The sequence below is a fragment of the Chenopodium album genome, chromosome 27 (assembly GCF_948465745.1).
Source record: "Chenopodium album chromosome 27, dcCheAlbu1.1, whole genome shotgun sequence".
Taxonomy (NCBI): Eukaryota; Viridiplantae; Streptophyta; class Magnoliopsida; order Caryophyllales; family Amaranthaceae; genus Chenopodium; species Chenopodium album.
In genome coordinates this window covers 881,706-907,555 of record NC_137860.1, presented here as the reverse complement: position 1 = coordinate 907,555, position 25,850 = coordinate 881,706, and the positions used below count along the sequence as shown (strand labels likewise).

The 25,850-nt window shown below is 36.5% G+C and overlaps 4 protein-coding genes and 2 pseudogenes across 4 annotated transcripts; 4 read left to right on the top strand and 2 right to left on the bottom strand.

Annotated features, from left to right (window-relative positions):
• The first annotated feature begins 588 nt into the window (after nucleotides 1-588).
• Nucleotides 589-4,568, top strand: LOC145620372 (uncharacterized). Its single transcript, XM_081675042.1, has 3 exons — nucleotides 589-923; nucleotides 3,020-3,134; nucleotides 4,314-4,568. Exons 1-3 carry the CDS (start codon nucleotides 687-689, stop codon nucleotides 4,385-4,387), a joined length of 426 nt encoding a protein of 141 aa, XP_081531168.1. The 5' UTR covers nucleotides 589-686; the 3' UTR covers nucleotides 4,388-4,568.
• A 1,021-nt stretch (nucleotides 4,569-5,589) lies between these two features.
• Nucleotides 5,590-8,333, top strand: LOC145621117 (pentatricopeptide repeat-containing protein At5g15010, mitochondrial-like; annotated as a pseudogene).
• Nucleotides 8,334-9,182: 849 nt separating this feature from the next.
• LOC145621337 (nicotinamidase 2 pseudogene) lies at nucleotides 9,183-10,294 on the bottom strand (annotated as a pseudogene).
• Nucleotides 10,295-12,824: 2,530 nt separating this feature from the next.
• LOC145619185 (thioredoxin-like protein YLS8) lies at nucleotides 12,825-15,424 on the top strand. Its single transcript, XM_081673816.1, has 2 exons — nucleotides 12,825-13,018; nucleotides 14,905-15,424. Exons 1-2 carry the CDS (start codon nucleotides 12,899-12,901, stop codon nucleotides 15,211-15,213), a joined length of 429 nt encoding a protein of 142 aa, XP_081529942.1. The 5' UTR covers nucleotides 12,825-12,898; the 3' UTR covers nucleotides 15,214-15,424.
• A 167-nt stretch (nucleotides 15,425-15,591) lies between these two features.
• Nucleotides 15,592-17,869, bottom strand: LOC145619183 (chaperone protein dnaJ C76, chloroplastic-like). The gene is made up of 4 exons (XM_081673815.1): nucleotides 17,338-17,869; nucleotides 16,889-17,145; nucleotides 16,462-16,645; nucleotides 15,592-16,391 (listed from the first exon to the last, which is right to left on the bottom strand). Exons 1-4 carry the CDS (start codon nucleotides 17,731-17,733, stop codon nucleotides 15,780-15,782), a joined length of 1,449 nt encoding a protein of 482 aa, XP_081529941.1. The 5' UTR covers nucleotides 17,734-17,869; the 3' UTR covers nucleotides 15,592-15,779.
• Nucleotides 17,870-18,522: 653 nt separating this feature from the next.
• On the top strand, nucleotides 18,523-24,531 carry LOC145619307 (succinate--CoA ligase [ADP-forming] subunit alpha-2, mitochondrial-like). The gene is made up of 7 exons (XM_081673976.1): nucleotides 18,523-18,883; nucleotides 20,101-20,310; nucleotides 20,992-21,162; nucleotides 21,780-21,903; nucleotides 23,025-23,086; nucleotides 23,770-23,851; nucleotides 24,174-24,531. The coding sequence occupies exons 1-7, from the start codon at nucleotides 18,659-18,661 to the stop codon at nucleotides 24,311-24,313; spliced, it is 1,014 nt and encodes a 337-aa protein (XP_081530102.1). The 5' UTR covers nucleotides 18,523-18,658; the 3' UTR covers nucleotides 24,314-24,531.
• The last annotated feature ends 1,319 nt before the right edge of the window (nucleotides 24,532-25,850 follow it).

Sequence of the window (25,850 nt, the reverse complement as noted above, 5' to 3'; positions counted from 1 at the left end):
ATGTATTACCATTGTATTTAGAGATTACATTTGATTTGTAGAGCATTCTTTGATAGAAATGTATTTCAGATATTTGATAACTTAAAGGAATTATTATCTTTAGAATTTTATAATGTGTGTATCTTATAAAATTTGGCACTATTCTATTGATAAGTGAGAGTCACAAAAAGGCCAGCTTACGTCGTGTTCAAGCGGGTCATGCCTAAAACTAGCCAAGAAATAGTTGTGACATGCCAGATTCATGCCAATCATCGTATTATCATATCACCTAATAAATTTTATAATTTAATTAATTGTGAAAATACACGCCTACCAAAATGCGGGTCGGTTTATCGTGTTTGTGCCAAATTTTGAAAATGAAACCCATAACTTGACATCGAGAATTTCTTATGTGCTCGGCCAGCTCAGGTTCGACTAGCTTCTTCCCCTTTTCATGACCCTTTACTCCTTTAGCATGCCTATCGTGTCATGTCTTATAACGGGGTCACTCTGGGTCAGCCATTCGTGTCGTGTCTAACCAGCCCTCGTCCCGGTCCGGCCCATTTCTAGCAGCAATGAACTAATAGACCAGACAAAATAAAGCGCAGAAGATAATACTCCAGTAGATGAAACATTAAAACCATAGAAAAACTGAAGATTGAAGAAGAAGAAGAAGAAGAAGAGGAGAGAGAAAGAGAGAGATAAAAATGGCGAAGACGAAGAAGCAATTACTATCATCAGCACCATGGAGAGAAGAAGAGAATCCATCTGATAAATTCAAAGATGCAAAGCTCAAAGTTACCAATCAACCTGGTGGTACTCCTACTATGCATGTTCCTGGCAAAAAGAAGAATTCTCTCTCCAACAATGGCGCTGATGATGATGATGATTCTCTCTCCGATATTGACCCCCAACTTCGTTACAGTTTCCAGCGCAACTATCAGGTTTTCTGCTTTCCCTTTTTTTCGATTTTTCTGGGATTTTTATTTTTTGGGAAGTTTAATTTGTGATATTGGAGTGTAATTTAGCTCTATTTTGACGAATTATGAAATGGGGTTGTGTTTTTTTGTTAAATTCTTATTGAATTTCTGGAGTTAGGTTTTGGAATTGTGGTTTTGGAGTGTAATTCTGTTCTGTTTCAGTATTGGTTCCTTTCTTGTGTGTTGGAATTCAGTAGTTAGGGTTTTGTAATATTTTTGTTGGATTATTCAAATTGAAGGATCAGATGATTAAAAATGAAGTCGAAGTATTGGATTTTGCACCCTTGACATAGTTGAAAAGAGTTTTGGAATCATGGGGTGATAATGAGATTCATGGTTTTATTTGATTGTACTTGTTTGAATGTGTCATGCCTATGATGTTCGTTCTGTATTCGAGTGTACTTACTTGTAGCTTTACCTGCCATCCCCGGACTCGGGTAGGTTGGTGTAAATTATTGAAATTTCATAGGATGATTTCACTAGATTTTACTGAGTATCAAATGTTGGAGTAAGGTGTCCTTTTAATATTGTTCTGGAATGCAGGAGTGTGTTATCTTAAGATTTTCGTGTCACTCTATCGGGCCTTAAACTAAGTTGATGAATGTCATCTAGGAAATTCTTTAGATGGTGTATAGTTTAGGAAAGGTGTCCTATTCACAATAATTGTAACTCTGGCGTGCAAGGGGATTGTAATTGCTATTGACAAGGGTTCTTGAGACTGGAGTTGCTTTGTTACTATTGACAAGAGTGATTCTGTACTCAAGGAAGGAAGTGTTCCTACAGTTCTTCAACAAAATAGGATATTACTACGCATATCTTTGAGGCATGTTTTTCTGTTCTTTTTTTTTCTCTTGAAGTTCAAGAAAGAGAGCTTTGAAAGAGAAAGCAATAACACTGAAAATGTTCATACTTCGTATTATGATTATGCACTCTCTTTAGGATTAATTGCCTTTTCTATTCTTCTTTTTCTTTTGAAGTTTAAGAAAGAGAGCTTTGATAGAGAAAGCAATGACCTTGAAAATGTCTCATATTGGCTTATGACTATTCACACTCCTCAGGAGTCTATGAATTAGACTTACAATTTGAAGATAAAGGACCTTAAAAAAGCTTGATTGGCATGAGGGTCACTGCTACTTCAGGCTTAAACAGCTTGTACATTGAGCTCTTTACTTATTCCTCAGTTAATGTAGGTCTTGGATATAATTCATTCTCATCCTTCACTTTTGATGTTGGTTATTCACTGTGTTTATTGTTTTTATGGTGGGTTTCACTGCTTTGCATCTCCATTAAAAGCTGGAATTTTATCAACTCTAGAGAAAATTATGTAGCACAACTTTAGAATATCTGAAATATTTTTCCAATTTCCAAAAGTTTTATTTTCCTGCTAATTCTACAAAAATCAAGGGCTGCTTGTTCTACAAATTGTTTGCTTGAAGGTGAAAGCGGTTTTTTGTACAAGTTAAATAACTTATATGCTTGTTGTTGTAATAGATTAACACTATGGAGGGCAATTTGGGAAACTTAGTACCTTTAGGGTAGTAGTCACTTGACCTTAGTATAAATAGGGATAGTATATGCAGTAGGAGATCATGTGAATTGTGAGGAAAAATGTGAGAGTAGTAACCTCAAGTTACTAGGAGAGTGATAACCTAAAGTTATCAAGAGAGTGATAGCCTTAAGCTATTAATCTATCCTTTTGTACCCAAATTCTGCCATTATCAATCTAAATTATCAAGCTTTTATATCTTAATTAGTCCTTAAATCAGAAAGTACCAAGTCAGTCCATAACAGTTGTCTTCTGTAATGTTCCACCTTTTTTGGCTTTTTAGCCCCTGGTATCTTTTTGGCTAGTTTATAGCTTTTTTAAGGAACTAAAACCCAAAATTAAGTACATTTGGGCCATTGGGGGTCAAAACTCTGGAGTACTACTGTACTAGCTGTATTTCTCTTAAAATTACTTCTATGAGGTCTGTATGAGTATATGTATTACATTGATCTTCTTTTGTTGGTTTTCATATTGGTTATATAATGCTTACTCTTATCTGTGGATCTAAATGCAGTTTCTTCAACGGGTGTTTAGCATTGACACCCTTGTCAAACCCCTCCCTCCAGTGATGGCATATAATGTTTCTCGCAACTTGAGCTTCTTCACTCGTATTTTCACTCAGTTTTTTGGTAAGACAAACTTCTTTGGTTTGCTTTCCCTCTGTGCTAAAGGTTAGCTGGATAGGAAAGAAGTAGGAAAGAAAGTGCATGTGTCTCAGCCCCTCAGAAGTCAGAATTGTTACTGAACCCAAATAGTATGGAAAGATTGTAGGATTTTTATATTTGCTGCCATGATTTTAACTCCTCCAAATGCAATTTGATCCATATGTTCCTTACAACTTATCGGCCATGTCAGATTTACTTACATTTTTTTTTTAAATCTTTGTTTGCTAATTGTTATCATGTTGAGCCTCTCATCTCATTGTCTAAAAGGAAAAGCTGGAAAACCATATGTGTGATAATGGGTGCCTCTTTGCTATGAACTGCTGCTTTATCAGTGTGTCTGGCTGTCATGTTGCTTCCTGATTACCACTTTCACTTCAATTCTCTCACTCTTTGTAATAATAGTGCTAGTGAATTGATCAATAAATTGCATCATATCTTTTGGTTTGGTTTATATCTGAAACTGATTACTGACTTACTGTACTTTGTAGGAGACATAATTGATTGTCTTGACATCTTAGTATACGAGTGAATTAAAAAAGAAAAAAAATATATCATCCTTCTGCACCTATGCCTCAGGCTAGGAGTTCTGAAATTGATCACTCTATGGAATGTTGAGCATATATTAGTCACTTCTGCATAGATAGTTTTCTCTTAGTTATAAGTGAAGAATCACTCTTCTTTTCACCATTTGCGGGATTATTCAAAACAGTCACTCTTCTTTACACCCATTAAATGCAGCAGGGTTGTAAGCAAACCTCCTGATGGTGATGACTGTGGTTTTGTCCTTTTGTTTGAGAAAGGGTTGCTTTAAATGGGTGATGAAAAAATGGGTAAAAGATACAGAAAGTTACCATGTGGGAGATCTAAAATTGTGGAGATCCAAAATGCTAATATAATATAGTCAATAGTTACTCATCTAGTGAACTTCTTGTCTTGGTCCATTATAATTTTTGGCTGCTCTGCTTTCTCATCTATGTTTTTCTGCTAGGAAGCCTTTTTGAGGTCTGGGGTGGAATTTGCAATATTTCTCTGAATCCTGACCATTTCATGTTTCAAAACCCTTCACACTATTGCACATGAAAATAAATTGCTTAGGTCCTAAAAACAACTGTAAATCTAATTATTGACTTTGGCCTTAAACAGATCCGGAAGGTATCTCAAATGCTCAAAAATCACTCGGACTTGGACAAGAAGAGAAGGTTCGACGTGTTCGTTAACCTGAAGAAATACATGTGAATAGCATGTTTTTGCACGAATTCCTTTATAATGTCTCTTTAGCATGCTTTCTTAGTTGCTTATCAAATGGAGGGAGATGTGTATGATATATTATTACATTATATCTTGTGCTGAATTCCATTTTTTATTAAATCTTAATGTTGAGAAGATCTTATTTTGATCTTTCGGATCTGTTCATCTCATATATTAAGTTCACTCTAGTTTCATGCATTCTGGTCACCCTATCACCAGCAAGGCATCTGCAAGCCACATTATAAACAATATCTTCGAAAACACTGTCAGCAGGCTTACAATTCCCTGTAAACATCACAGCATTCCTTTGAATCCAAATACTGTGCACAACTTCTGTCACACATCAGGAGTTAGCATTAACTTTCTTGCAGTGCTTGATTGCCCACAAAACCTACTGATCAAATTGTTGGATTTTGGCTTCCTGCAATCAAATAGCTGCAACACATTGCGCCAGATTTTCTGAGAATAAGGGCATTGGAAGAAAAAGGTGCTGCACATTCTCACTGCCACCAACACAAAGCAAGCAAATAGGGTCACAGGATCTTTCGTAAACAGCTTGTTCCAAAGAGCTAACCACAGGGAGGAAACACTCTTAAGAGAGGCTTTATTGTTACAAATCATTCTCTTCACATCAACTTTTGGCATTTGAGGCTTGAGCTGATTATCTAACTTCTTGATTTACAAAAACAATCCTTTGACTTTCTATTATGATTTGTACATGAAGAAAAACAATCCTTTGACATTTTGTTGGATTCATCTCAATATATACTTTAATCTTATCGAATCTTTATTCAAACAAAATAAGAAAAGTAGTAAGGACTTACATTAATTTAGAATATTATTCAAATTACTTACGGATTAATCAAATTGGTAAAGTCTTGTAAAAAATAAAAAAATAAAAAAAAAAGTAAAGTCTTAATGTAAAGGACTACATAGTATTAGAATGTCAATATCTATATTCTAAAAATCATAAAAACATAATCTATATTAATCTATTAAAAGGCGTTACTAAGAACGTCTCTCATAAACTATGTTATAAAATAAATGTATATAATTGATAATAACAAGGTCTAGATTAGCAAGCGGTGCAACTCCCGAGCTACACATTTTACATGTTAAAATAAGAAACCAAACACCCTGAGAAAAACAACTCACAAAGTCACAAGTGACAGCACAGTCGCACACTCGCACTGAACACCTTAACAGTCTCTCTCCTCTGCTCCGCCGTGTTGCACCACCTTCGCTTCACCGTTGGTCGCCGACGAAATCGGTAACTACGTGAACTCTGCTCAAACTATTATTATTATTGTTATTACTTTCAAGTTTTCAAAAAATGTGGAAATTCAGAAGAAGGATTTATCTATTAAACTTATCGTATGAGTTGAATTTGGGTGTTCGTGTTAATTCTATTAATCTGGGAAGAACCCAAGTTCCTAAATTTGCAACTAGTATTTCTGAAAATCTCAAATACCCTTTTAGTTTTAATTCCCAATTTCAGTTTTTTTGCTCTGCTACATCGCACTTCTTGAACCTAGAATCGAATTCAACTGAATTAATTTGTGAAAAAAATGGTGAAAATGGTTGTAAAAGTGATGAAGATGATGGGTTTAGTGGGGATGATGATGATGATGAGATTGAAACTGTGAAAATGGGTTGTTTTAATGATGAGAAACTTAAACATGATTTAGGGGTTGTTTTGGAAATTTTGAGGGGCAGTGTAAGCAACAGTGACCCGTCTCAGGGTGAGGTTTCGTGTGATAGGCTGAGGGCATTCGGTGGGACGGAAGTTACTAACAAGCTCAATCAATGTGGGGTTTCACTCACTTCGGAGCTGGTGGTGGAGGTGCTTTCTAGAACTAGGAATGATTGGGAGGTGGCAATCATGTTCTTCCTATGGGCCGGGAAGCAGCCGGGGTATGTGCATTCGGTGAGAGAGTACCATTCGATTATATCAATCTTGGCGAAGAGGAGGAAGTTTGATACTGCCTGGTCTTTGATTGATGAGATGAGGAAGGGTGGTATTGTGAATCCTAACACTCTACTTATTATGATTAGAAGGTATTCTGCTGCTCATGATGTTGTGAATTCTATAAATACTTTCCATGCTTTCAAGAAGTTTGGTTTTCGCATTGGGATGGAGGAGTTTCAGAAGCTACTTTCTGCTCTTACTCGATATAAGAATGTGCAGGAAGCTGAGCAGTTGCTGTTTAGTAACAAAAACACGTATGAATTCAATACCAAGAGTTTTAACATCATCCTGAATGGCTGGTGCAATATTGTAGGTAGTCCGCGTGAGGCTAATAGATTCTGGAGGTTGATGAATGAACTGAGAGTGAAACTTGATGTCATTTCATTTTCGAGTATTATATCTTGCTACTCGAAGTTAAACAGGCTGAGAGAAGTCCTCAAATTGTTTGCTCAGATGAAGGAAATGGGTATTGAACCTGATAGGAAAGCCTATAATTCTGTTTTGCATGCTCTTGCAAAGGAAGGTCGTGCAGTAGAAGCCTTGAATCTTCTGCAAACCATGGAAGAAAAGGGCATTGCCCCAAATGCTGTCACTTATAACTCATTGATTAAGCCCTTATGCAGGGCCCGAAGAAGGGATGAAGCGCAGAATGTCTTTGGTGAGATGCTTAGCCGTGGCTTGCAGCCCACTATTCGAACTTTTCATGCATTCTTGCGTATTCAGAGGACAGGAGAAGAGGCGTTCATGTTGTTAGACAAAATGAAGGAGTTGGGTTGTCAACCAAATAAAGATACTTATCTATTATTAATAAGGAAATTTTGCAGATGGGGTCAGCTTGATAATGTGTTCATCCTGTGGAAACAGATGACCGATAATGGTTTGAATGATGATGCAACTTCACATATAGCTTGATCCATGGACTCTTTTTGAATGGGAAGCTAGAAGAAGCACACAAGATATATACAGAGATGAAGGGGAAAAATTTGCTTCCAGATGCCAAAACAGATGAATTGATCCAGACCTGGTTGTCTAATAAGCAAATGGAAAATTCACCTGTGACGAATTCAGAAGCTAGCTTGGTAACTAATGATCATGTTCCCAGCAAAACCCAATCAAAAAACAATTTGGTAAAGGAACTGGTGCTACAAAGGAGCCTGAATTCAGAAAAGTTATTAAAGAGCGGGGCTTTTCTTTTTGGGAGTAATAGGTTATGACGCCTAAATTATCAAACTTCTCACCTGGCATCATTGTTATTACCCTGCAGAGCTGTATTCTGGTTGTTTTTTCAGAACTTAAACATCCCCAAATGTCCTCAATCTCCTCATAGCTGCTGCAATAAGTTCATGTCCACTAGTTTAAAGAAATTGCCGCCTACACCATCAGCTCCCTTATATGTGTTGTTGGCTGAGAACTTTGGGCTTGTTTGCCATCTCATTCTATCCTGTGGACTGTGGTGCTGTCTGAACATATTCTGGTTTTCTAATTTACTGGTTCCGTGGGCATTTCTCTCTCGTTAAAGGTGATGGCTTTGTGAATGGGGAGGAGATTTTGTATTGAGATGGATTGTCTTAGTTTTCTATTGTTTGGAGTGTGCGCCAGCAGCATGTAGCTTGAGCTTTTGAGGGAAAACAGTGGTTAGTCTCATCGTTGCCTGCTACAAGAATTACTGGAAGTCTTTGGGCCGGTAAGAGAACGCGTACATGCAACGTTGCTGGTGTAAGAGAATTGTGCCTGAATGGGAAGGTAGATCTGCTAAGGATCCTGTAGGGAATGCAGCACAGGTTGGATATCTAAAAGCAAGGGATGTCACAGAGAACAGCTGAAACACTAAATTACGCCTGCTAATTAAGAGTTTTAGGAACAGATGATCATGTTATAAAATGTAAGACAATCAAGCATTTTGGTACGAGTTTTATGTACTAATATACTATGAATAATACAAAGATGTGCGGATCAAAGGCACCACTAACCCCATTACTCTTTATGCTAAATGATGCATGAACGAACATCCTATTACCATAAACTTTCATATATGGAGGACAACGATATTCAAGCATGTCTGTGAAATCCTCGTTCATTTATGTTCATGTACAAAACAGATGGATTATTATCATTTAAATATGGATTTTTTTTACTTTAATCACCAAAAAAAATCAAGAAATTGTTTTTTACCATCAAAACTTTTAAAAATTTTATTTACCACCACATAAAAAATTAAAAATTGTTTTTTACCACCTGCCGTTAAAAATCTAATGAATATTTTTAAATTATTTGATTTTCTTGCCAAACACATGGTCCTTGGGGGTTTTGGGGGGCATTATGGTCTTTTTTGCACCAATTTGAAGTCAGAATTGACAAATAATAATCGAAATGCCTTGTTTTGTATGTTTGAAAATAACTACCTGATTTGCGAGAAACACGCAATATGAGGCATTTCCATCATTTTTTTTTTCAATTTGACCTCAAATTGGATCATAGGGTCAAAATGCCCCCTAAACCTATAAAGAACATGTTTTTTGAACGAAAGTCGAAGAATATTTTTTAAACCATTAGATTTAACCGTTTTCTTAACGGTATGTGATAAAAAACAATTTTTAGAATTTTATTTGGTGGTAAAATAAAACTTTTAAAAGTTTTGGCGGTAAAAAACGATTTATTAATTTTTTTTTTTTGTGGTAAAAGTAAAAAAAAAAAAAAAAAAAAAAAAAAAATCCTTTTAATATATAGTGTATTGAATTGTACTGAAGATAAAATTGTAAATGTTTTGTTTATTCATGTAAAATCCTTATCATTTTTTTCTGAAATATATCAATATATGGAGTAATAATGTGAATTGTTATAGATATTAAAGTCTGCATAATAGAGATGCATATCTCAATATGATCATACATACGTACATGCATCATCAACCAACTCTAATTAGAGAGCACATACTAATACTTCCTCTGTTAATGGTTAATTGCAATAAAGGGGTATTATTTGTGAGATATAAAATATTCGTTTTTTGCAATTAACCATTAGTGGAGGAAGTATCTCGGATTGATGCATTTGCAATTAAAAGGTCTTTTGCAGCTATCCTTGGGTGAAAATTGCAATTGTAGCGATTTATTCACTTGAAAATGAACTACAAAGTAAGCTAAGTACAAACTATGCAGCTATGGTGAGAAAGCTTGACGAAGGCGATTGCAATCAACAAGATAAGCAAAACCATACGCCATATTCACAAGGGTACCATCATGAAGCTCATCCGACGACGTCGCGGTAGCATCCGTCGAAAAGAACACCCTAAACCCACGTACAAACGCCTCTCTAGCAGTCGTCTCACAACACAAATTTGTCATAACTCCACTAATAATCACTTCTTTCACGCCCATCTCCTTCAGCCTCTCTTCTAGTCCCGTGTTTCGAAACGCGCTATACGTATCCTTCTCTACCACCTCTATTTCATTCTCATGATCATCTTTCTTCCCTTGTTCGGCCGCCTCGACTACTTCTTTGATGAGTTTTGATTCGGGGGTTCCGTCGATGATGATTTCCCCGCCCCACCACTCGCCTAATACGCCTCCGTCATCGCCGGGTTTGTGGCGGTGGCGCGTGAGTATGACTGGGATTCCCGCGCTTTTGCAGAGGTTGATGGTGGTTGTTATGGAGGGAATGATGGGTTTTGCTATTGAAGAGAAGTAGTTTTGCATGTCGATTACTAGGAGAACTGAGGTTTTCGGGTCGGGTAATCGTTTTCGGATTTCGTATTTTTTTGTAGGATGAAGTTGAAATTTGAACTGCCATTTTTATCAATTAGAAGTTAGAATTTGATCGAGATATTAGATTAGAAATGATATTGTAATGGTGATTTCTTTTTGGGTTGGAAAGTTTTAAGATGATTGATGATAATTGAACAACAAAACATGTAGAATGTTGTGGAAAGTTGTAAGACTTGTAACGTGGTGTACTTGTATTTGAGTGATATGTGTGAAATGTGTCCCTCCTACTTTGAGCCACAACCGCAAAGCTTACGTTTGAGATTTGATCATTAAGACCCCTTTCACTTCACCTTAAAAATAAAATCAGTTTAGTAAAATTAATTTCAGTTTAGTAATAATTAGTAACTTTAAAGAAGAAATACAATAGAATTTCATTAAAATTAATTTCATTTTAGTAAAATAATTTCAGTTCAGTAACAATTTTCAAGAAAAAGTCTTAAATATAAGTAATATATTAAAGTCAGGTGCAGTTTTGTTACTATTTAACCGAAATTATATGTCTGTGGGTTTTATACACATTTAACAATATCTATCTATTAGCTATTACCAAGTAACATAGGATGCACCAATTTGAAATCGAGTTCGGAACAAACTTAATCAACTTGCGTAAATTGGAATTGTCAGTTGGATAATAAAAATTGTGTAATCAGACATCTAATGATTCATAGATTGTCTCTATTTTGAATCTTGTATATAAATGTCCGTGTAAAATATTGATATAAGCAAGTTTTTTTTTTTTTGGTGTTTAGAGAGCCACACATGGCGGGGGTGAGAATCGATCCCAAGATCTCCTGGAACCGGAAGGGAAGCTCTAACCACTTGAGCTATCCCTCACTCTCAGATATAAGCAAGATAAGTTTTAAAGAAAGTGGATACACAATATTTAACCTAAAAAACCCTTAAAAGGGTGAAAAGCACCAAAAAAAAACTCTCATTATAGGAACTCTCACGGCATACATACGTTGTATTACAAAATAAGGATTAGCTTAGCGAGGTTGTGTCTGTAGAAACTCCAATCGTGATATGTATGGAGGTTCACTCATAGAGTGTATGGTATCGGAGTATTGAAGGATTATCGTGGTACATCCTCTTTAAGACTTTAATAATGCCCAACACCACTATTTATATGTGATGTATGGAGGTGGAAGAAGTGAGTAGAAATTTCTACACATATGCTCTTTAAATAGCCACATAAATCTAGAATTTTCATGACCATTCACCAATTTTAGATTCTTGTACAGTTTTTCATCAATTTCTCAATGTACGGGGATTTTCTAGAAACCTTGAGACGTAATAAGTTGGCTATGAAATTTGAGGTACACTAGACCAACATCTTGCATAGCTTAATGGCATGACAAATGAAATTAAGCTCGCTCTAACATTTTTTATGGTTGGTTTTGGGTCATTAATGTGTCACAAGATTTTGGGTTATCAGCAAACGCAACAGCAACTCAAAGATTGGAAGGCCCGTAATGGTGAAGTGATACAATTGAATTGTGATGCTTCATTACAGGTTGAGGGTTGTATAGGGCTGGGTGTGGTAGCAAGAAACGCGAAGGTAGAAGTTCTTTTTGCTGAGTGTAGGAGGTTGCGAGATCGTTGGGCACCAAATGTTGCAGAGGGCATGTCAATAGCTTTGCAAGTCATTATTGATGAATATGATTGTCAGGGAAGGCTTGAGGCAGCTTCTACTTTCTTCACTTATTTGGATTAAATCCTAGAGGATATTCATTTTACTAGTTCACATTTGACTTTATTAGTTGGTCCGTTGTAAAATGCGAGGCTAATTTTGTCGCTTATTACCTCGAAAAGTTAGTGCCTTTAGGTGTATAACAAGTTTGGGAAAATCATTGTCCTTGTGAGGTTTCCCCATATGTGCTTTCGGACAGATTATCTTCAAATGATGAATAATAAAGCACTAACTTCTCCTAAAAAAAAGATTTTGGGTTATCATTGGTTCTAGATATATTTTGTTCAATTTCATATGTATTTAGTTTAACTATTGATACAAAATTTATACTACCTCCTTTTCATATTTTTTGCAACTTTTGCCAAAAATGGATGCTACACATTATTTGCAACTAATCTTTTCTTTCCTTTTTAGGTTGTCATTTCTCTCTTTCTCTCTCCTCATCACATGCATTCTTAATTTTCTCTCTCTATCTTACACTCACAAACAAATTTTGCCTAAGAGTCCGTGCACTCTTCAAAGTTGCAAAAAATGTGAAACGGAGGTAGTATTTCAAATGTGACTAAAAATAAGTCATTATTTTTTGAGAACTAGTTTATGACTCGGACCACTCACTAGGCTGTTGCACCTTGCACATAATTTTGATCTTATTTAAAATTTCACTTTACAGAAAATTTACAATTTTGCTCATTACTCATAGCATGAGAATAATAGTTGATTAATCAAGAATCAATCAATAAAATTTTCAACTTAAACCTTAATTAAACATGAGTGATGTCAAAACCTGATCCATCTGACCCGATCCGAAATCAACCCGAATAATATCCAATTTAACTCGCATTGACCAATAATTTCCTAGTAGCCGGACTCAAGAAAAATATCATATCCAACCTTATCAAACCCAAACCAAACACCCAAACACTTGAATTAACGCCTCTAGAGTCTAGACTCAACTAGACCCGAATTAACATTTAACACCTCTAGTCAATAATCAATATCAACGCAAAACCTCCGTTTGTGCAAGTGTTGTAGAGTTTTAGGAAGAGAGAGAAAGTGAGAGATGTCGTACTTGCTACCGCACTTGCACTCTGGTTGGGCGGTCGATCAAGCCATCCTCGCCGAGGAAGAACGTCTCGTCATCATCCGTTTCGGCCATGATTGGGATGAAACTTGTATGCAGGTATCCTTTTTCCCCCCTTTCTATCAACTCATCAAACCCTAATTTGTCTATTTCTGATTGTAATTATGAATTTCTGTTTCTGAATTCCTCTTTTGTTGGATTTTATATGCTTGTTTGCCTGCTTATATTCATGGAATTTGAATTGTTGTGCCTTAATTTGAAGTTTCTTTATGATCTTAATTTGTGCAATAATTTGGCCGTGTAAATTGTATTTGGCAGGATAGGGTTTTTTTGGGTATTAGTGTAGAATTGAGGGTAGAATTGTTGGATTTTCATGCATAGAAGGGATTGTATTTCTGAAAATTCTAAATTTTAGAATTAGAAGCTTTTTTCTGCCTTTAATGTTCGTCGTAAAAACACGAATTTGGGTCTTCTTTGTGCTCAGGAAGTCACTGTTGAGTGATTGAGTCTTGTACTGTAAAGTGAACTAATGATCGGATTCGGAGAGAACTCAAGTGCATCAAAGTTGATACCACCTTCGTTTTGTAAGCATCTTTTCTTGAATACCTGTTTATCTTTCCAGTCTTTGTGCCCGCGTTTTTACAGTAGCTACTTTTTATTTTACAAGGAGGATAGATGATGAATTGATAGTTGGTGGTCTTCATAGCAGTTTGCACATGTCTTATGCTCCTGTCTGGCCTCCTTATTCTAGCTGATCATTTCATGGGACAATTGATGCTTGCATCATTTAGATTATTATTATAAATATAAAAAGAACAAAAGGGTTTCTAGTATACAGTATAGACATGTAGTCAGTACGTAGTACCGAAATGTGAATTATACATGTTAGGACTTTAAGTCACTGTTAGGCAATGTTCCTAGAGGCAAGTACTTGTATTTCAGGTTCAGAGTGGAAGGGTGATTGTTTTTGTCATGGTTAGATTAGATAGTGCTGTAGATGGTGCTTTGGTTTCACTGGCTCTTTGTCTTTTGCTCGTATAGGAAGTTGCTTTTCTCTTTGATGAAGCTAGTTCCACAAGTTGCTTGATTGGTATCAGGTTTTACTTGGAAAGAATGAAAGATTCATCTTATAGTTGATTGTTGATTAGACTTTTGGATGTTTGACGTGGGTCTGTAAGTCTGTGCCTTTTAAGTTTTTTATTGTGCTAATGAGGGTGGTTAGTTTATTTTCCCGAAGGCTGCTTTTGACTCTTTGGGTATGGGTTAGGATCTAAAAAGTCTAATTGTGGATTGTGGAATCAGGATTCAGGTGAATTAAACTCTATTTCCAGTTTTATGGTTTTGGTTGGTCTCATGATACTGCCAGTTTCTCATTTGATATCTCCCTATTACTGGATAATCTTTTATATTGATTGCCCTGCATACTGGTGAAGAAATGCAATAGGCATTGTAGATGATTGATCTTATACCTAAAAATCATTAGATCCATCGTCAGTTGGTTGGTCATGTATGTGTTTGCAAATTTTGACTTTTGCCATCAGATAACTTTTTATTAAAGTTTTTACTTGCCGATTGCAGTGGCAAGTCTAAAAAGCTACTTATTGTATTTTGATAGCAATTGCTGATGCTGAAGAAAGGAAAATGAGTTCTACTTGAATTTGGTTCATTTCTCATTGTATGTGTATTCTTCCTGTGAAGTATGTCAGTTATGGCCTTTTCAACCTAGGCTATAATAAAATCAGCCTCTTTGTGACTGTAGGGGGCAAGATTGTGTATACCCAAATCTGCACTGGCTAATAGAGCGGTGGGGTGGGCGGGCTGTGGCTTATACAATTAAATGACACTTGCAAATTTCCTGGCTGCTCTTGTTTCTTTTTGACATTTTCCTGGCTGCTCTTGCATTGAGGACATTAAAGTGTTGATTATTTCTGATTCCCTTAAATTGTTGTCGTGAATTTTACAACAATTCTTATTCTCCTTCTCAGATGGATGAAGTGCTGGCCTCGGTGGCAGAGACAATTAAAAACTTTGCTGTAATATACCTTGTAGACATAACTGAAGTTCCTGATTTCAACACAATGTACGAACTGTATGACCCATCCACAATTATGTTCTTCTTTAGGAACAAGCACATAATGATAGATCTTGGCACTGGGAACAACAATAAGATCAACTGGGCCCTTAAGGACAAGCAGGAGTTCATTGACATTGTTGAGACCGTCTATCGCGGTGCTCGTAAGGGTCGAGGTCTCGTGATTGCACCAAAAGATTATTCCACGAAATACCGCTATTGAGTGGTTGGTCAATATACTCCCGGTGGAACTTTTATAATAAGTGTATTATTGAACTCGATAAATCTGGGTTTGCACTCCTGTCAGTGTACCCCTGATGAATTCATGTTGACAGTGATTGCTCTGTTGTTGTAACTGTTGCTTGAACAAGCTGGCAAACTTGCATATTCTGTGCTGATAAATTTTCAAGTTATGCAGGATTTTGTTCACATTATTATGATTGCCCTTTTAATTCATATCAATTAGTTAGGCGATATGTTGAACTGATCAACGGTAAACAGTAGAAACTCAGAAAATCTGCCATTTAACATAATTGATAGACATGTGTGAACATTAAAGCACAAGTTCATATTACAGTTGATCGAGAATGTCTACAGTATCCTGTAACAACAAACTCCCTGTGTTTCCTTGTCCATAACATGGTTGATCGTTTATGTTTTAGCGTTCAGATATCCGAACATCTAGCTTGATTACAATTTAAATATATGCCCTATGTATACTTTCTATACAAATGTACACCTATTGAATTCCTGAAATTAAAGGATTGGCAGACGTAGATCTCTCTACCTTTAATCTTTTCTTGACAGGCTCCCTACTACTCCTATGACATAAGATCCGATAAGGTACCAAGTTATCCCAGCCAGCATAACCTGCATCTCAAAACTGTTTACCACCTGTTGTGCGAAAGAACCACCGATATGTCGGCCCAACCCTCCAACTGCCTCACCTGGTCCTTGTAATCCAACTGTAATCGCTGCAACCACACCCAAACCTATTGGAATGCCTGAAACAAGGGGATTGCTCGGTTTAATTTCTTTTTTTATGTATGCTTTGCCCCGGTTAACTCCAGTATACGATGGTGTTTTACTTCTTGTCTGAGCATATGACTTGTTCTCTATTCTCAGTGGAAGTACAGGGGTTGATGGAACCCAATATTCTTCCTGCTGTGTTTCTTGAGAGAGAACCTTTGCCTTGGCCCGATTTTTAAACATACCGTGTTTCCTAGCTGCTGCTGCTGCATTTCTGAGCTTCTCAATGTCAGGATCTCGGGATATGTTCTTTTCCCTTAGTGTTAAGCTTAGAGAAGTATCTGAAGTGGGTGTTTGCCAGTACAACCAATTTGAGATTGACCTGATGGTTTGTATTGCTGACATCCTCGCGTCTTTCTGGGGATCAGAGTACTGAAAATGTAGTGCAGCATTAGATAACTTTTTCAATAAGCCAAGTTCAAGTGTCAGGGAAAATAATAACCTTAGAGTCTTGATTTGATTTTTTGGTTGCTGCTTCTTCCAATCGCTTCTGGAAAAATTTAAGTTCAGAGAAAACATCGAAGATTCGTGCACCAGCTGTGTTGCTTGCCCCTATCCTGACCTTCCCTCTTGGCTGCTTTGACATGAGAAATTCCAGTGCAGGAAGGTCTGCTCTGTCTACTGTCCTGAGCCACTCGACGTACATATAATACGTGCAATCAAACTTATCAGTTGGTTATATTATATGGTCTAGAGTATAAATTCAATAAAACTAACATCATGATCAAATATTAACTAGGGAATACTAAATTCCCCAAAGTAAAGGTTCTGTAAGAAGTTAAGAACATCCTAGACTCCTAGTTTAGCACAAGAAAAGACTACAAAACCTACTGAAATTTAAGGCAGTGAAGAGATGAGATGGTCATTACGAGATGCAATCAACAGGACAAGCGTCTATGGCTGCTTGGATTTTATCTTCAGGATCAGCCCACTGTGACACAACGCGAGCCCTGCCATAGGTGGACTCGATAGCAAACGTCTTCTCAGCAAGTAATGCACATTTTAAGCAGCCAACACACCTGATCTCATCAACAAATATAGCTCTTTGTTCAGATTCTGGTCCCAGCCAAACCGAGTACATTGGGCTGCCTGTGTAGCCTTGCAACTCTGTGAACTTAGCTCGTTCCTATTCAAACATGCACACCTTTTCCTTACAATATACTTGAGAAAAACTTATTGGTTCGAAAAATTATTAGAAAAACACCCACTTAAAATAAAGTAGAGCAATTTTGTGATGTATTCATGATCAGTTGAAATTTAACCAGAAGACACTAATTACTGTTAATGGACCATCTCAACCAAAAGCTTAACTGATTACCTTATCGTAGACATATCGAGAGATGGGATCAGACAAAACAGCATAAGCTTCATTAAGGATGATAGCCATATCATGGCCTGCTAGCCCTGCAATATCAGGATGACATCTTTTTTGAAGGGATCTGTATGCCCTTTTAATCTGGCTTTGATCACTGCTACTGTCTATCCCTAAAAGATCATACAGGTCGTACTCCATTATCGAGCTTGTTGATGACAACGACGATGATGATGATGATGATGCAGCCTTACAAGTATGCAGATGATGGTGCTTAAGTTTATGATGTGAGAAGTTTGATAAGGATTTTGGGAACTGATCATGTAATAAAATTTTCTGCCCTTTATGTATGATTGGTGAATATAGTGTTGCAAAGTTAAGAGAAAAGGTTGTAGAAGCCATTTTTCTGAAGGGTTTTGATACACATACACCCTGCAATTTGTTGATTGTGTTTTAGGAGCAGAGAATTACAAAGAGTTTGGAAAAGAAAGAGAGCCACATGTTATAAGATATTTTGGCTAGTCTACCATGAAGGTGATTGTTCTAATATAAATTCCGTGTACTCTTTTAAATTTATTTACAAGTGCCTCGGGTTTGAACTTTAGAAGTTCATCAGCATACATGGGGCGAGTTTTTTGCTTTAATTTTTATCTACTCGTTTAAATTTAATTTAGTTAAAAGCTTTTTTTTTTTGTTAGGGAAAAATTAGTTGGAAGCTAATAAGCTTTTGATATAAGATGGTTTAGTTCAACAAATGGTTATCAGTGATTGCTCAAAAAAATTTTGTTCATTTACTATCCTTTGATTTATCTTATTAATTCACGTCATTCATGGATAAAGTCAATATAGTGATCCAAATATCCTTACACCGACTAAAAATAATTTGACTTTTAATTCACAACATTCATGGTCAAATTAATATAGTGATCCAAATATCCATAAACTGGCTAAAAAGAAATCTAGCTAAATTAAATTATCACACAATTGTGCCCTTTGTGTTGCATGTGGTTCTTATATGCTATGTAATTACGTAGTAGTAAAACTAGCTAGTTTAGTCATATTCTAGGTGACATGACATGGGTTAATTTAGTTTTACCAAAATAAACATTACATTGTCGTTTCGGCCCGATCTAGTGTCATCGTTAGTGAAAACCGAATAGGTTCGGGTTTCATGCTTCAACATTCGCCTCCTTTTTTCCATTTCAATTCCACGGGAGGTGAAAGCTGAAAGGTGACTAATTGACTTCATTTCATTACATTTCATTTCTCCCTAATAAAATTCTAACATTAGACCACCAAAAAAAAGCCCTAATTTGGAGCTTCAACAATGGCGAGACAACAAGCCAGCAAACTCCTCGCTAACTTGTCTTCCAAGATTCAGCCTTCCATTTCTTCTTCTTCTTCTTCGATCGCTCAAACCAGGCACTTCGGCACCTCTCATCCTCCTCCTGCTGTGTTCGTCGACAAGAATACGCGCGTCATTTGTCAAGGTATCACCGGTAAAAATGGTACTTTTCACACTGAACAAGCCATCGAATATGGAACTAAAATGGTACCGCTTCATTTCTTCTACCTTTGATTCTTTGTTTTAGATTAGTTTAATTTTCAATTTCATTAGTTTTGTTTGTTTTTGTTGGATCTGATTTTGTTTTAACCTAGATTTTCATTATTAGATGCGCGATTTTTCGATTTGTGAATGTTGTTTTGGCCTTTTTGTTGGTGATTATTAGTGTTGATGAGAAAATGGTTTCATTTGAGATTGATTTTGACAAATATGGAAGTGAGGAATGCAGCTTTTGTTTTTCTTTTTACGCTGTTTGATGGGAATTGTTACATCGATTTTTATGGATGCAATAGATTAGTGTTGCTATTCTGTGGTTTGTGTTGTTAATATATGAAATTGGGGAGTATTTTAATCAGAATTGATGATTGATTGATTAATTTGAATGGAGGACTAAGGTAGTTTGTGTTACTTCGTTTTGGTGGTTTCGAAACGATTTTAAGGATTTTAGGACCTCAGAGCTAGTGCTTGTTGCATCATTTGAATATGTTTGCCCAATTAGGTGAGATAGCAGTGATTGATAAGGAAGACTGAGGTGGTGCTGGTTATTACTATGTTCGTGTTTTTCTTTGGGTATGGCAAGTGGTTTACCGAAGGGAAGACTGCAAAACAAGTGTGGTTTATAACATAAGGTTTTGAGAATGTTATGAATTACTAGTGGAGTTGGAAGAGGCTGTTAATGTAGAATGTGTAACATTAAAGGAAAAGAAAATGAATAAAGAATAATGATAATTAGAAAGAGTTTCAAGAATGTAAATGAAGTGAGGGTGCTTTGCGGTTTTGCAGTAGTTATGTCTGCTTGTAGTAGATCTCTCCCTCATGATGGTGGAAGTAGGACCATGGGAGACTTTAACGTTAGATGGCATTGGTGTAGGTCTTGAAGAATATACATGGATGATCAGAAATAGCTAAGAAAGTCCAGATCAGTGGCTTGGGTCAATCTATCCTTTGTTTGGTATGGGTTTACAGAGAAATTAGAAATACATTGCCATAATGTGTACACGGGCTTTTCAATGATCGAAGTGTAGAATAGCTGTGTGAAACTCACTTGAAAATACACTCATACTATGGTCACAACTCATTGTGGAGGTTCTGATTGGTTAGACATTATTTGGCTTGCTTTTTCTGACATCAAATTAGTTTATGAGTATCATGCACTCTCTAATGACAAGAGCATTGTATAATTGATGCTTCATTGTTGGTATCAGGTTGGTGGTGTGACACCAAAAAAGGGTGGTACTGAGCATTTAGGGTTACCAGTTTACAACACTGTTGCTGAGGCAAAGGAAGATACAAGGGCCAATGCCTCAGTTATCTACGTTCCTCCTCCCTTTGCTGCGAAAGCAATCATGGAAGGGTTGGAAGCTGAATTGGATCTAATCGTCTGCATCACTGAAGGAATTCCTCAGCATGACATGGTAAGCCATTTGACTTATTAACTAGAATTAATTTGTTTTTGGTTATTGCTTTTATTAATGTTTGTTTGTCTAGAATTTCCTATTCTAATTAGCATACTTTAATTTTTTATTTAGCCTAATTGACATCCTGACTATATCTATCTCAAACCTCTTTGTTGCTTGTATTTCATTGCCTTGTGGACTCTACCATGAAGTTCCTTTTTTTTTTTTTTTTTTTTTATTCTTCTTCTCTCTCAGACCTCAAAGTTACAGGCTCTCTATTGAAAATGCCCGTATTATATCATACTTGTGTCAAGGCTAAGAACATATTCAGTGGTTGACTCAAAATATAGGGTGTGTCCCATGTCCCCATCTGACACATCTTGTACATCTATTTTAAAGTTACATGAAAGACTGAAGCACTCTTTTTCCTCTGTGCCTTTCTGTGCTGTATTTTAATTAACTTTGTGCTCTTTTCAGTATACTGTTATTCATTCTGATATCTGGTTTAAATATCTATGTATTAATTGGATATGCAGAATTTTATGTTGTCTATCTTAATGAAACAGTTAAGTTTCTCTGGTAATTAGCTCTCAAGTATCAGGTCTCTTGCTGTTTGGTCTTTTATTGTGATGCTAGGCAGTCATATTCGTTGGGATGTTTTGCGAATTTGCTTTCTCACATATATATCTGCTATTCCAGGTTCGAGTCAAAGCTGCCCTTAACAGACAATCAAAAACTAGGCTAATCGGTCCAAATTGCCCTGGAATCATCAAACCTGGAGAGTGCAAGATAGGCATTATGCCTGGTTATATTCACAAACCAGGTCGTATCGGAATTGTTTCTCGTTCTGGTACACTGACATATGAAGCGGTATGGAATTTCTCTACTTGATATTCTTTATGTTTAGTGGCCCAATTGCTGATCTATATAATACTTACCTTCTATATTTTGCTTTCAAGCTGTACTTTCAAATTATCTATTTTTATCTCTGAGAGTTCTTTGCCTATCTTTTGTTCTGTTATACCATGAATGTAGGATTTTACTGTATGATGCTGTTGTGGTATCAAAATTTGTCTATACCAAATTAAATGATCATTATCATTGATTGTCTCAGTCTATTAGTCTATTACTAATTATTAATTACATCTTTGCATTAATTAATTATTGAAAGCGTCATTATGACTTATGAGTGTTATATTATGAAGTCATGATAAAATTATATTTCTCTTTACACTTTGATTGGGTAAAGGATTGGGGGAAGGAAGGGAAAGGAGAGGGAGGGATCCATTTTCCCTCTCCCTTTAATAAACATAATCTCTCCAAAATTGGAGAGATTTGGAGGGAAATTGGAATTCACCTACCACCTCCCTTTCTTTCCCCTTCCCTTCCTCCTGTTTCCCTCCCCTAGTTGTTATCCAAACAAAGCGTTAGTACTTGTTTATAGGACTTTAATCTGCCAATCAATTTATTTTGGTGTTGTGATGTAGGTTTTCCAAACAACTGCTGTTGGCCTTGGGCAATCCACTGTTGTAGGAATTGGTGGTGACCCTTTCAACGGGACCAACTTTGTTGATTGCATTGAGAAGTTCATTAATGACCCTCAGACTGAAGGTGGACTTTGTCTTTCATAAAATACTTTTCGTTACCCTTTCAACCAATTGATTTTACTTATGTTCAAGTGGCTTGATCTGCTTTTGTGATTGCTAAACATTAGAGGATTGATTGGTTTTCCATGTGATGGTTTAGTGGCTAAATGAATTCACTTATTTCATGGTAGATTTTGATTGGAAAAGAACCATTACTATATGACTCGTCATTCTTTGACCCCTGACCTTCCTAGAACTATGGCTTTAGTACTCAGAATTTTTTGGAAGATCAGATGACTGTGCAGTTTATTATACTGGATTATTGGTTATACTAAAATTCCACTTAGTTATACTTCCTCCATCCTCTAATTTTGCAACAAATACCATTTTAGGAAGTTTCACAAATATTGCAACATTGCCATATATACATATGCTTTCTCTCTCTCTCTCTCTCTCTCTCCCCTCATCACTTGGGTCCCTATCGTTATTTCTCTCTATCTCTCTCCTCATCTTAAATTCTGTGTCTTCCCCCCTGTTGCAATATTAGGAGAATAGAGGAAGTATTTGTTTTGTGTATGCTGGTGTACATGGGAAAGAAGATTCTGCAATGCTTTATATGGCTGTATCTGATGGGTATTAGGAGGTATAGTGACTTTGGAAGTATGGTTTTGGCTTGCAATGCAATTGCTTGCTTCTTTTTGAATAAAGATATCCCTCTTCAACTTTACCAGTCAGAATACACTTATGTCATCCTTCAATTTCCTTCATAACTTCTTCATTCCATCTGTAGTGGACACCAGATTTAACTTGTTGAGAAATGTTCTGCCATTTTGTATATATATAGCTGCAACCATGCCAGACACAGGGTGAGAACGGATGCTTGATTAGTTTGTGTAGCCTTTGTGCATTCATAGTTTGTGTAACCAAATCTCCAATAGGATGGGCTTCCAGGTTGTACTGAGTTGTCTGCAACCTGTGCTGGTATCAAAACATTGTGACACATTTACCTAGTAAAAGGGTTATGGAGTGAAAATGTGCCTAGGAAATTGCATTTTATGAGAACCAATAGGAGGTATAAGTATTCTTGTTTGCTTGGATTGTTTTTATGTGCCTTTGCTTATATATTTCCTACTTATTTTACTGCAGGTATTATTCTTATTGGGGAAATAGGGGGAACTGCCGAAGAGGATGCTGCTGCTGTGATTAAGGTAAGCCTTCTTGACCATGTACCTTGGATTGAAAGTTCTTCCTGCTAAAAGCTTTATGGCTTTAGTCCACCCATTTCTTGCTAAAGGGATCTTTTACTTGGTAAACCGATTATTTTCTGAAGAATAAATTTTTGTTTTAGAAATCGTCTGGGTGTATTTATTAGGATTTATTCTTTTCAGCTAATTACCCCTTATCTTAACCAATTTTAGATGTGGTATAATCTTAGCAGCCCTTTAATAAACTGTTTTACGGAATAGGACCAGGCCATGGTATATTCAGTTACAGGCAACAATGGTCGTTACTTAGCAATTTGATGATGATGTTTTTGAAAAACATAAAGGCAACATTGTTACACGGCTAATTATCCGCTTTTTTCCCCACATTACATGTCCTACTTTTTGAGAAATTTAGTGTTGACATTTTAATTTTAGCATAGAGGAAACAGTGGTAGCATTTTTTCATAATAGCTTATAAGGGCAGTAAATTACGACACAGTCCCTAAGGGATGAAGGCATTGGTACTCGTATTATAGTTTGAGCAAAGCAGTCAATGATTTATATTTTGACTGAAAAAAAATTAATGTTCCTTTAGGCTAAAGGAAATTTGTTCTAGATAACCTTTTTCTGCTGATGTGTTTCCTGGTTGCGTTTATGTCTCTTAGTGAGTTCTTTGCTTGAAACAGGAAAGTAAAACTGAAAAACCTGTGGTTTCTTTCATTGCTGGGCTAACGGCGCCACCTGGTCGACGAATGGGTCATGCTGGAGGTAATGTGTTATGACAGCAATTTTTTAGTTAGCTGCCTTGATTTCTGTAACAATTAGTTGCTAATCTATGTTATTGATTTTAGATTAGTTTGCTTAATACTACCATGTCTACCTTATGCTATCATGATATGATTATTGTTTCTATATTGGACAGCTCAAAACTTAATGATATGCTTAACTTAATATAGATATATATTTGTCTGTTGCTGTTTCACGTCATTCAGTTGGGTGTTTGGTGTCTTACTATGTACTTTCGCTTACTGTAACACAAGGCTAGTGATAATAATGAATTGACGATCTTAAAAAAAACATTTCATGGCAGCCATTGTATCTGGTGGTAAGGGCACAGCGCAAGACAAAATCAAGACTCTCAGAGAAGCTGGGGCCACCGTGGTAGAGTCTCCTGCAAAAATGGGTGCAGCAATGCTCGATGTCTTCAAGCAAAGGGGCCTTCTAAGTTAGTTTGAAATAAAATTCAATACTCTGTTACGTTTTCTCCTAGTACAGTGTGGCATAATATCATACCCCATGAATGTGATGTGAATTGTGGAAGTTTCTTCCAGCATCACCTGTCGAAGGACGGGGCAACATTTTGATTCTATGTGATTATATTTTTGCCTGTGCCTTTCCATTGAATTGCAATGTGATGGGCAAATGAAAGTAAATTTTTTTTATCGTCATCTGGTGAACTTGATGATGATTTAATTTAATGTTTACTTGCAAAAAATGAACTTGATCAATCAATCAATCAATCAATCAAAGCCTTAATCCCAAAAGTGGGGTCGGCTAACATGAACCAAATTTGATTATTCCGTGTAGTCATCAACATAAATCTTTCTCCTCCATCCCTTACGATCCAAAACTTCATCCTCACGTAAATCCATGCACTTCATATCCTTCCTCACTCCTTCCAACCAAGTCATCTTTGGTCTCCCTCTTCCTCGTTTAATCCCTCCATGGTCCCACTCTTCCACTCTTCGCACCGGTGCACCCTCGGGTCTCCGTCTTACATGTCCAAACCAACGCAGACGATTTTCCCTTAATTTATCTACAATGCCCGCCACACCTACTTTCTTGCGAATAACCTCATTTCTGATTCTATCTCTTAAAGTGTTTCCACACATCCACCTTAACATGCGCATTTCCGTAACCTCCATCTTTTTAATATGCTCTTTCTTAGAAGCCCAACATTCTGTACCATAGAGCAACACTGGTCTTATGGCAGTCCTGTAGAATTTTCCCTTCAACTTTAAGGGAATGCTGCGGTCGCATAACACTCCCGTGGCCGCTCTCCATTTAAGCCACCCTGACTTAATCCTGTGGGTCACGTCTTGATCAATGTCACCATTCTTCTGGATGATCGACCCTAGGTACTTAAAACATTCACTCATGGTCAAATCCTTTCCATCCAAACTCACCACTTCATTGCTTGTCCCCCTCTGAGTGCCAAAACGACATATGAACTTGATCCGAGATAAAAATAATTTTTTGTACTGCTGAGTTAATTCGGTAGTAGATGTGCCCATGTTTTTGTAATTATTTTTACTTGAAAGTGTGAATTAAGCAGGAAAACAATAGCCTTGGAAATGGTAGAGTTGTAGTCTTGTAGAGTCGTAGTAACAATAAATAATTATTTGTTGAAGTCTAGAATACTCGTAGAGTCGTAGTAACAATAAATACGTACTCCATACTATGTACAGAGTATAAAGTTAGACAAACAAAATAATGTGGGGAAGATAATAAATAAATAGTGAATTTGAATAATTTTTAATTTTACTGTATTGAGCTGTTTCCCTCTAATTGATACAGTAAATTTTCCCTCCAAAATTGCGTGTATTATTAAAGTTGGCAAGTTGGTGAGAAAGACAGTGAGGTGAAGTGTAATTAGTATTTTAATTGGATATTGTACAATTTCTCTTCTACCAGTACTGTAGTAATAATCAGACTTCTCGAGCAGTGAAAAGACAGTCTATCTTCTGCTCTTCTTCCCACCATCCTT

What these genes read in the sequence shown, in the direction of transcription:
- LOC145619183 (XM_081673815.1), bottom strand. Translation starts at nt 17,733, where the DNA reads ATGGCTTCTACAACCTTTTCTCTTAACTTTGCAACACTATATTCACCA. An exon ending in CTCGATATGTCTACGATAAG is followed by an intron (nt 17,146 to 17,337) that starts GTAATCAGTTAA and finishes ATGTTTGAATAG; the next exon opens with GAACGAGCTAAGTTCACAGA. An exon ending in TGTCCTGTTGATTGCATCTC is followed by an intron (nt 16,646 to 16,888) that starts GTAATGACCATC and finishes CGAGTGGCTCAG; the next exon opens with GACAGTAGACAGAGCAGACC.
- LOC145620372 (XM_081675042.1), top strand. Translation starts at nt 687, where the DNA reads ATGGCGAAGACGAAGAAGCAATTACTATCATCAGCACCATGGAGAGAA. An exon ending in GTTTCCAGCGCAACTATCAG is followed by an intron (nt 924 to 3,019) that starts GTTTTCTGCTTT and finishes ATCTAAATGCAG; the next exon opens with TTTCTTCAACGGGTGTTTAG. An exon ending in TATTTTCACTCAGTTTTTTG is followed by an intron (nt 3,135 to 4,313) that starts GTAAGACAAACT and finishes GGCCTTAAACAG; the next exon opens with ATCCGGAAGGTATCTCAAAT.
- LOC145619185 (XM_081673816.1), top strand. Translation starts at nt 12,899, where the DNA reads ATGTCGTACTTGCTACCGCACTTGCACTCTGGTTGGGCGGTCGATCAA. An exon ending in GGGATGAAACTTGTATGCAG is followed by an intron (nt 13,019 to 14,904) that starts GTATCCTTTTTC and finishes TCTCCTTCTCAG; the next exon opens with ATGGATGAAGTGCTGGCCTC.
- LOC145619307 (XM_081673976.1), top strand. Translation starts at nt 18,659, where the DNA reads ATGGCGAGACAACAAGCCAGCAAACTCCTCGCTAACTTGTCTTCCAAG. An exon ending in GAATTCCTCAGCATGACATG is followed by an intron (nt 20,311 to 20,991) that starts GTAAGCCATTTG and finishes CTGCTATTCCAG; the next exon opens with GTTCGAGTCAAAGCTGCCCT. An exon ending in TAATGACCCTCAGACTGAAG is followed by an intron (nt 21,904 to 23,024) that starts GTGGACTTTGTC and finishes ATTTTACTGCAG; the next exon opens with GTATTATTCTTATTGGGGAA.